Here is a 10,640-nt window from a genome sequence, read left to right on the forward strand (position 1 = left end):
GGAGGCATTAAGAGAGAGGCATTGTAAAAGAAACCATTTTCTCAGAAGCTACAATTACTGGAGTTAGAAGCATAGAATGAACAATATTAGGACCAAAGAAAATTATACAGAGGTAGCCAACCAGTAAGTTCACAAAAACCAATGAACCCGGGATGTCAGGATGTCACTTCCTTTGGCCCTCAGGGTCCATGGCTCGCTATCCTGAGGAGGGCCTCAGAATTGGATTTTCGTCCATATCACAGGGCCACTGATCAACCCAGGGTCTGCGTATGCTGTCCCCAGCAACTTTCCCCTCTTCAGAGTTACCCAACTTTATAGGAATACTGTTTTTCATTTTCTTCTTCTACAGGATTGACTGCATTCAAAGCATTCGTCTTTTTCCTTCATTCTGTTCAGTAATTTCCCTCAGCCCTTGAAACCATCTCACCTCTTCTCTCCTTCCACTGTCTAATATGTGTGTGCATGCATATGCACACATGCCATTTCTGAAGCCCATTCCTTTTCTGAACCTTCTTTGTCTAGGCCTTCATCTGCTCGCTCTACAATGGCAGTAATTTATGAGCTGTTCTCCCTGAATCCAGTCTTACCTCTTTGCCAACCATTGTTTGCATAAATGCAGCATTTTGAAAGTCAGTCTTGTCCTAGTCGCTCACAGAAGCATTTAAACAGTTCCCTGTTGCCACAGGGCAAGGTCTGAACTTATTCACTTAGTCACCCGGTACTTGCCTTCCTCTGGGAAGCTTGTGTCCCTCTTTTACCACAGACATGCAGGTCTCTCACTGCTTCCTGTGTGTTTTGTACATTGTAGTCTCTTGGAAGTTTGCCGTTCCTTCGTGGAGCTTTGGTCTGCCAGTCATTCTTTTCATACTGCTGATATTCACAGGTTGATTTGTTCATTAGACACATTTCACTAAGCAAACTTTATGAAAAATGCACTGTTGTGTTCACTATGAGAAATGGATTACAAAAAGGAAACAGTCCATTCTACCAGGATCTTGCTTGGGTCACCTAGATTCGGTATCTTCCCTGTGTTTGTGCCCACTGGATTGTACATGTAAAGCGAAGTACAGGTATTTTCAATCACCAGCACTCAGAAAGTGTTCTATACAGGCAGATTAATAAGCGCGGCAAAGCCTGCTAATGAACTTCCGGTAAAACTTTTTAGAGTATCTTATTTTATTTATTATTTTGGATTTTTAAATTAAATTCTGTGCATTCACATTTTAGCTTAACTTAAGTTGTGGCATTAAAATTAAGGTTCTTGTTGTTAAGTGTCATCGTAATAGTCGCAAATATAAAGTCTTCATCTGAATTGTAATATTTAATTAGATTAGCTTATTTAAAATAGTGATTTCTTATTACATTAGTCCTGCCTATATTAATAATGTCTCCTCCTTTTTATTCAGCCTACATGAAGAAATCAGTGATTTCTATGAATACATGTCTCCGAGACCTGAGGAGGAGAAAATGCGGATGGAGGTAGTAAATAGGATCGAGAGTGTAATCAAGGAGCTCTGGCCCAGCGCTGATGTGAGTACTTGGCTAGGGGCTGAGTGTGTAGTCAGCCCTCGTCCACAGGGTGGGAGAGGAATATCCATATCTCATTCAAAGTCTTCATGTGCAGGTGGAGGTGTATCTGGAGATTTATACTTCAATTAAATTTTAAAAGTAAACAATTTTCTGCAGTCTTTAGAATGGGAACTTTCCAATTATTTTATTTGAATTGAATGACAAACTCTTTTTGCTGTGTTAAATAACAACTAATGGAGGCAGAGGTGATGGTGTGAAGAGATTTGAACAGCTGAGGACTCTAGACTCCATGGGAAGAGAAAGGCTATGTGCTGGCGGCCAGGAGGCTGGCTTGCAGAATGTGCCCTTTGGTTGTTTAAAGGATTATATGTTCCTGTGTGTTTTTATGTACATCAAAAGCAACAACAAAATTAAAAAAAAAAAAGACCCCGAGGAAAAAGAAGCAAATACTATTACTGATGATTCATGGAGGGGACTGTAATACTTGCAATGAAACAAAATACAATAAATAGATTGAATGCAAAACCGATATTCTCCCATGTGAACTATTACTCAAGTCACAATAATAAGATTTAAAAAAAAAAAAAAAAGAACTAAGGAATCAGTATAAAGCGAAGAGGCTTAAAATACTTACTTGATGAAGGTCAGAGACCACAGCCTTCAGTATGGATTGCACCTCAATGTAAGGAAAACAAAAATCCTCACCACTGGACTAATAAATAATATCCATATCAGTGAAAAAAAGATTGAAGTTCTCAAAGGCTTCATTTTGCTTGGATCAACCATCAACACTCATGGAAGCAGCAGTCAATAAATCAAACGACATATTGCATTGGCAAATCTGTTTCACAAGACCTCTTTAAAGTGTTAAATAGCAAAGAGGTCAGTTTGTGAAGTAAGTTACACCTGACCCAGCCATGGTATTTTGAGTGACCTCATATGCTGTGAATGTTGGACAGTGAATAAATAAGGAAGATCACAGAAGAATTGATGCATTTGAGTTATGGTGTTGGAGCAGCATATTGAAAGTACCATGGGCTGCCAAAAAAGCAAATGGATCTGTGTTGGAAGAAATACTGTCGGAGTGCTCCTTGGAAGCCAGGATGGCCAGACCTGTCTTTCAAACTTTGGATATATTATCAGGAGGGACCAGTGCCTGGAGAAGGATAGCATATTTGGTAAAGTGGAGGGTGGGAGGAGATCCCCAACAAGATGGGCAGCAGTGACAGCAGCAGTGGGCTCAGGCATAGCAACGATTGTGAGGTTGTTCCAGGACCTGGCAGTGTTTTATTCTGTTGTGCATAGTGTTATGAGTTGCTACCGACTCAATGGCACCAAACAACAATAACAACAACATAAAGAGAAGAAAGATTTCATTGTAATAATGTGTTACGGGATTGTAGTTTTGTTCCAACCTATCAGTATAAACAGGTATTCATTGTTTATTGTTGTTGTTAAGTGCCATTGACTTGGCTCTGACTCATAATAAGGTTCCCAAAGAACAGCCGGTGAGTTTGAACCAACCGACCTTGTTAGCAGTGCAGTGCTTATCCTACAGTGCCACACATGAAAATTCCAAGTGGGAGTTTCATTAGTCATGTGACATTCATTTTTTTGTTTTTAAGTTTTTATTGTGAATTGAGTGATAGTTTACATGGGAGAACATTGGTTTTACACTCATTGTTTCATTGCAATGATTACAAGTCTCTGTGCGTCACCATTCAACAGTTTTTGCTTCCATTCCCTTGTTTGTTTTTTGTTTTTTTTTTTTGAGGGGGTAAGGGGAGATGTACACAGAAACACTCAGGAGTGACATTCATTTTTGTAGTCAAATGCAGGCATAAGTCTATCTACTGCTGTCATGAAACTGCTATTTCTTTTTCTCTCTCTGACCATTCCTTGTTACTCAGTATAGCTCCCACACAGTGAACAAAATGCCCAAGATTAGTAATTTTTTGCTTATTGTTGATCCCTGTTTTTTTTTCGTTGTTGTTAGTAACGCTGTGTAGGGTTTCTGAGGTTAGGAGTTAGCAGTTAGGTTAGGAGTTAGCAGTTCAGTGTTTATCCTACAGCACCACCTTGTTGGTAGTAAGTGAGTACTTCACTTTCCGATTCATTCAAAGAAATACTTGTAAGTGACATCTAGTCTGTTCCTGTATAGGGTTTCCAGGGAGCTGCTGGTGAGTTTGAATGACTGACCTTGTGGTTCAAACCCACATTGTGGTCCAGTGCCGCACCCTACAGCGCCATACCAAGACTCCATCAGCATCCATTACTTTGTGTTAATATAGTGCTTCTTTATTTAGACTGTCATAGGATAGGAAAGGAGAAGCTAGAAAGTGATTTTGTTCAGTTGGTAATACAAAGTGAAGGTTCAAGTATAAGTAATGGAAAAGACGGAGGACACTAATGTTTTATTGAGCAGCTACAATGTATTTACATTGCTTCTCCTATTTGATCTAAATCATTGACTCTTAACTGGTAGTGATTTTGCCTCAGAGATTGAGATTTTTCCATTATTCATCCATTATTGCAAAATTCCCAGTTCTTGTCTGTGTGCTTATCTGCATACACACCTGCTTCAGTCTCTGTCCTCCAAGGGGTAGGACTGGATGTGTCCAGATTTTATGTGATAGCAGGGTAGTATATTGACAGCACACAGTATCCTTTGTGGTCTCTGTGTACAGGCCAGTTATTGTCTAACCCTAACCTTAACTTGGAATCCTGGTGTGGTGCTGTGAGTTAATGTGCTGGACTGCGAAGCCAGTTTGAACTGTTGTTGTTATGTGCCGTGAAATCAGTTCCGACTCATAGCGACCCTGTACAGGGTTTCCAAGGCTGTAAATCTTTACGGGAGCAGAAAGCCTCATCTTTCTCCTGCAGAACAGCTGGTAGTTTTGAACTACTGACCCTGAGGTTCACAGCCCGATTCATAACCACTACGCTACCAGAGAACTGCAGGGTAGCAATTCAAACCCACCAGCCACTCCTTGGAAACCCTATACAAGGTCACTATAGGTCGGAACCAACTCAACAGCACTTAACAATAACAATCTTAACTTAGATGACCTCAGTTACCTGGGGTGGCACTGTGGGTTGATGCGCTGGACTGAAAAGTCATTTGAACCACAAGGTTGGTGGTTCAAGCTCACCAGCTGCTCCTCAGAAACCCTATATAGGTTCGCTATGAGTTGGAACCAACTCGATGGCACTTAACAACAACAGCAACAGCCTTAACTTGTGGAATCTTGGTGTGGTGCTATTGGATAAGCACTGGACTAACCATAGGTTGGTGATTCAAACCCAGCAACCACTCCTCAGAAACTCTGTTTAGGGTTTCTGCGAGTCAGAACTGAGTCAACAATGCTTAACAACAAGGACCTTAACTTGGGAGCACAGTGGCTCTGTAGAATAAGCACTGAATTGCTAACTACAAGGTCAGTGGTTTGAGCCCACCAGCTGCTCCATGGGAGAAAAATGAGACTTTCTGCCCCTATAAAGATTTAAGCTTCAGAAACCCTATACAGGAACACTATGAGTTGGAACTGACTTCATGACACTTAACAACAATCTTACATTAGTAATGAGAAGTTCCTCCTTAGAGAACAGAGACTAAGAATTTGTATTTTAATGTGACAAGAGTCCACAGTTTTTTTATATGAATGAGGGATTCATAACAAAAAGAGGGGAATAGTTAATTCCAGGAACAAAGGAATAGTTAAGTCCAGGAACAAAGGGCCCTAGGAGCATCAAGAGAGAAGAGTATGAGCAGAATGTGGGACCCTATCCAGAGAAGCACCAACATCAGAGATGAAGCCAAAAATGAGGGCATGGATAAATGGAGCAGTTGAGGACTCTAAGCTCATGGAAATAGAAAGGCTGTGTGCTGGCGGCCAAGGAGCAGGTTTGCAGAATGTGCCCTTTGGTTGTTAAAATGATCATATATTCCTGAGTTTTTTGGTAGTATTATAAGTAGTATATACCCCGCCCCCCCAAAAAATAAAATAGAAAACCCAGAGAGAATAGAAGCAAATTATGATTCACGGAGGAGATTGTAATCATTGCAATGAAATGGAGTGTAAAACCCATTTTCTCCCATAGAAACTATCACTCAATTAACAATAAAAACTTAAATTAAAAAATGCTTTTGTCGTACTACAAATTGCCACCACAAGCCCATATTCCTCCTTCACTTGGTGGCTTTCATCTAATACCTTAATTTAATAACTTTTTTTTCTTTTTTAGGTCCAGATATTTGGAAGTTTTAAAACTGGCCTGTATTTACCTACTAGGTTAGTACATTTGTAAAGCTTTCAAGGCATTGTACATTTTCCTAGAATGCATTCATTTTGACTGTTGAATGTGTAATCATAGAAACAAACAACCAGACTTTTAAACAAACACTTACTTTATTTACCTATATTTTTTTATATCACCTTGAAGCAGACTATTAAGTTCAGATCACTTTATCAAGACTTGAATGACACAGATGGATGTAAAAGGGAGTGTGTAGTAACAAAATCTGTTAGTCACTCATTTTAGCAATTGGCTATAATTGGCAATTCCTCTCCTTCAGAGAACTACTATACTCTATAACTTATACCAATAGCACAGATATTAATGTATCACCTTGGTAAGAGACCTGTCTATATCATTGTTGTTGTTAATATGGCGTGGAGTCGGTTCCGACTTATAGCAACCATGTACAAAGTTTCTGAGGCTATAAATCTTTACAGGAGCAGAAAGCTTCATCTTTCTCCCCTGAAGCAGCTGGTAGTTTCGAAATACTGACCCTGAGGTTCATGCTACCCCGATTCGTAACCACTACGCTACCAGAGCTTCTTGTCTATATCATGTACTCTGAAATGTCAGATATTGCTTTTTATTAAGATTGCAAACTACTAGATGCTATTCCATCTTCCTAACCTAGAAGTTCAGGGTAAAAAACTCTTCTCTGAGGAGTCTTAGTCTTTTAAGGATAAGAGCTTTAGTGATGCAATGGTTAAGCACTTGCTATGAGTTGAAATGTCAGTAGTGTGAAACCACCAGCCATTTCATGGAGGAAGATGTGGCGGTCTGCTTCCATGAAGATTTACAGCTTTGGAAACCCTGTGGGACAGTTCTACTCTGTCATATAGGATCACTGTGAGTTGGAATACAACCCATTTTTGTTTTCTATTAACTCATATTTTGAGTCTTCTCAAATGAGGGCTACCTTAACTCATATTCTAGGAAAATTCCCTTGTGGGACTGCTGATGTTTCCCTGTAGAGTGATTTCCACCCCCTCCTTGGTTTACTTTCCTTCATTCTAATTTATACTTTTTATTTATTAAAATGTCTTGAAGTGGATGGCCCCTAACACTTTCCATGTTTTCCACTATTGCCCTTGGCCCCAAAGCCATAAAACATTCAACTTGGAGTTATTATTTTTCTTTGCTCTAGCAAAGCCCTGAATCCCTCTTTCTAAAAAAATTAAACTTTATTAATAAGGTACTCAGATTTGAAAAAGCACAAAAATAATTATAGTGCAAGTTTCCATCTGCCCTTCAATTCCCCTCGTTAGAGGAAGCCACTGTTAATCAGTTTATCAAATATCACTCCAGATTCTGTACATGTAAAAGCAAGTGTGTGTGTTTTTTCTTTTTACACAAGAAACAATATTCTTTGCTTTTAAGTCGCATTCTCATTCAGATAGGACATTTTTTAAAGTTTAATGCCAGAAACTCTGACAAAAAGGAAACTTTAACTAGTACTTTCTGAGGTTTTACTTCTTTCAGGATCACACCATTTATTCCAAGACCTGAATTCTGAGAACTGACTGGAAGGTGATTGTTAGGTGCTGTTGAGTCATTTCTGACTCATAGTAATCCTATGCATAACAAAATAAAACACTGCCTGGTATTGTGCCATCCTCATAGTTGACATATTTGAGCCCATTGATGTCAATCCAACATGTTGAAGGTCTTTCTCTTTTTTCACTGACCCTTTACTTTCCCAAGCATATTGTCCATTTCCAGGGACTGGTGCCTCCTGACAGCATGTCCAATATATGAGAGGTGAAGTATCGCCATCATTGCTTCTAAGGAGCATTCTGACTGTACTTCTTGTAAGACAGATTTGCTTGTTCTACTGTCAGTCAGTGTTCTTTGCCAAAACCTTAATTCAAATGCTTTGATTGTCCTATGGTCTTTCTTATGCATTGTCCAACTTTCATATGCATATATTGTTGTTGCTAAGTGCCTTGGAGTTGCTTTCCACTCATAGTGACCCTGTATAGGGCCCAAGTCTTTAAATCTTTTGCTGGAGCAGAAAATCTCATCTTTCTTCCATGAAACAGCTGATGGATTCAAACCACTGACTTTGTGGTTCACAGTTCAGTGCTTATCTCTGAGAACCACTGCACTCCCGCTTGCATATTGTTGTTAAGTGCCACCGAGTTGGTTTCAACTCATAGCAACCCTGTGTAGGATTTCTGAGGAGTGGCTGGTGGGTTTGAACTGCTGACCTTGTGCTTAGTAGTCCAAGGCTTATCCTATAGCACCACATTAGGACTCCACATGCATATTGTTGTTGTTAAGTGTCATTGAGTTGGTTCTGACTTACAGTGATCCTGTTATAGGTTTCCGACGAGCAACTGGTGGGTTTGAACTGTCAACCCTGTGGTTCCCAGTCCAGTGCTTACCCACAGTGCCATATTGTTGTTGTTGGTGTTAAGTGCCGTCGAGTCGGTGCCGACCCATAGCGACCCTGTACAGGATTTCCAAAGCTGTAAATCTTTATGGGAGCAGAAAGCCTCATCTTTCTCCCGTGGAGTGGCTGGTAGTTTCGAACTGCTCACCTTAAGGTTCGCAGCCCGATTCGTAACCACTACACTACCAGAGCTCCTTACAGTGCCATATTGTTGTTATTGTTAAGTGCCGTAGAGTCAGTACCGACACATAGCGACCCTGTATAGGGTTTCCGAGGAGCAGCTGGTAAGCTTGAACTGCCGACCTTGCAGTTCAAACAGCTTTGCAGTCTGGTGCATTGGCCCACAGCGCCACACCAGGACTCCACAGTGCCATATTAGGTGATTGAAAATACCTGGGCTTGGGTCAGGCACACCTTAGTCCTCAAAGTGACATTTTTGCTCTTTAACACTTTAAAGAGGACTTTCTGGAAGGAAGAAGCAGTTAAAATCAGCACTTCCAACTTCCTCTCAGAAAAAAACAATTATCATCAACACATTTATTATTATTCGAAAGGGTAGAATGTAAAGTTTTAATTGCACAATTTGAAGTCCATAAGCTTGAATGTAAGTTTAAAAAAAAAGAGAGATTTTTTGCTTCTTCAAACAACTTTTGTCTTCTGTGTTCAGTGACATTGATCTTGTGGTATTCGGAAAGTGGGAGAACCTGCCTCTCTGGACCTTAGAAGAAGCTCTTCGGAAACATAAAGTTGCAGATGAGGATTCTGTGAAAGTTCTAGACAAAGCAACGGTAAGTTCTTCAACATTTCATCTTAAAGTCTGTATCTGTGATATGTGTAAAATTAATCTGATTTTGTGAGCACAAAATTGGATTGTGAGTAAATGTCATAGTGCTTGTACACAAAATTTTGTTTGTAAAATAGACATTTCTTTATGAAATATTTGCTTTTATTATATACAGTACTCATGCAGAGATTTTTTAAAATATCAAACAGTATGAATACAAATAAAGTATTTTTGTTAAGCAGTTAATAGTGACACAGAAGACTTTTGCTATTCTATTTGGTGTTTGTGAAAAATTGTGAGTGATAGAGACTTTGAAAATAAAGTCGAATTTTAACCTTATTCAGAATGGCTATTAAAGAGCCTTCATGGGAAATCATCATAGAAATAAATACTTCTGTTTTAGAAGTTTGAATTTTTGCAAATAAAGTTTTCTTATAGCAAAACACCACTACTGTACCTTATAAAAAATTGTTGATTTTGGAAACCTAGTTCCTAACACAGATATTGTTGGCAGCTTTTTAAAAATATATTGTTTATTTTAAACTGAGGTGCTCACAGACAAACAAATGTTGTTGTTAAGTGCTGTCAAGGCAGTTCCTACTCATAGTGACCCTGTATATAGAGTTTTCAAGGAATGGTGAATTTGAACCACCCACAAGCAGATGGAAAATGACATAAGAATTTACAAGGCAAACATTGGTTTCCCTTGCCTACTATTATAAAGTAGACACTTGAGTGGGGTAGAAAGGACTATTGGTGAACATGATCATAGAAACCTTGTAAGCCTGTCTTCAGCTTATAACTGATTGGAATACCTAAAAGGGGTTCTAGAACTTGCCCAGTGAAACAGGCTTCTTACAGAGCCTTTGTGTACTATATAGGACCGTAGGTGAAATCCTGAGACCCATCCAGAACCTTCTGAGGTAGGCCATTCCCACTTGAAAGGACAAGCAGACCAGCCTGGAACAGCTAGAGCTACAGAAGATACTTCTTGAAAGAAGACCAACAGGAAAAACCCAAAACAAAAATGGCAGTCTAATTGGCTACTACACGAATTAGCAAGTTGTTCGCTGGGGAGCCATCAAGGCAAGCAATCAAGTCCTTTCAGGACAAACCCCCACTAAGACTGAAACTCAAAGGGAACACATGAGCAAGCATATAAGGATGCTGGTGACCACACTGGTCAGCTGGTGAGTAGAAGAGGGGGAAAGGCAGCAATGAAAATATGGGCTGAATTTGACCACGTTACGTAGACTCCCGTTGGCCTGGAGATGAGAGAGATAAATTGGTCTGAAGTGTGGTGAGACCTAGGGACTCCTGAGCCTGTGTATAAGGGACAGAGCCACGGAGGGCTAGAGCTGAGAGTGAAGCATCAAGCTGATATGAAGTGAGGGGAGATGTACAAGAATGCCCAAACTTGTATATAGTATCCATTTGACCTAGTTTTGATGGCTTGATGATTGAAACTTGACTAAAGATTAAAAAAAAATTTTTTTTTGATAAAGAAAACAACTGTAAAGTGCTATAATTTGATTAACTTGACCTATACTTATGGATGTTGTTGTTGTTGTTATTAAGTGCCGTCAAGTCGGTTCCGACTCATAGTGACCCTGTACAGGGTTTCCGAGGGTGTAA

General features: G+C 39.7%; 1 protein-coding gene across 1 annotated transcript in view; it reads left to right on the forward strand.

Moving 5' to 3' along the window:
* The window catches only part of LOC102811076 (PAP-associated domain-containing protein 5-like), a 234,513-nt gene that overhangs the window by 197,885 nt on the left and 25,988 nt on the right, over window positions 1-10,640 (forward strand). Inside the window, exons 2-4 of the mRNA XM_006874386.1 lie at window positions 1,407-1,530; window positions 5,776-5,822; window positions 8,889-9,009. Of these exons, the coding sequence (XP_006874448.1) occupies window positions 1,407-1,530; window positions 5,776-5,822; window positions 8,889-9,009 (292 nt within the window). The remainder of the gene's footprint in view (window positions 1-1,406; window positions 1,531-5,775; window positions 5,823-8,888; window positions 9,010-10,640) is intronic.

This window comes from Chrysochloris asiatica, unplaced genomic scaffold (genome assembly GCF_000296735.1).
Source record: "Chrysochloris asiatica unplaced genomic scaffold, ChrAsi1.0 scaffold00273, whole genome shotgun sequence".
Taxonomy (NCBI): domain Eukaryota; kingdom Metazoa; phylum Chordata; class Mammalia; order Afrosoricida; family Chrysochloridae; genus Chrysochloris; species Chrysochloris asiatica.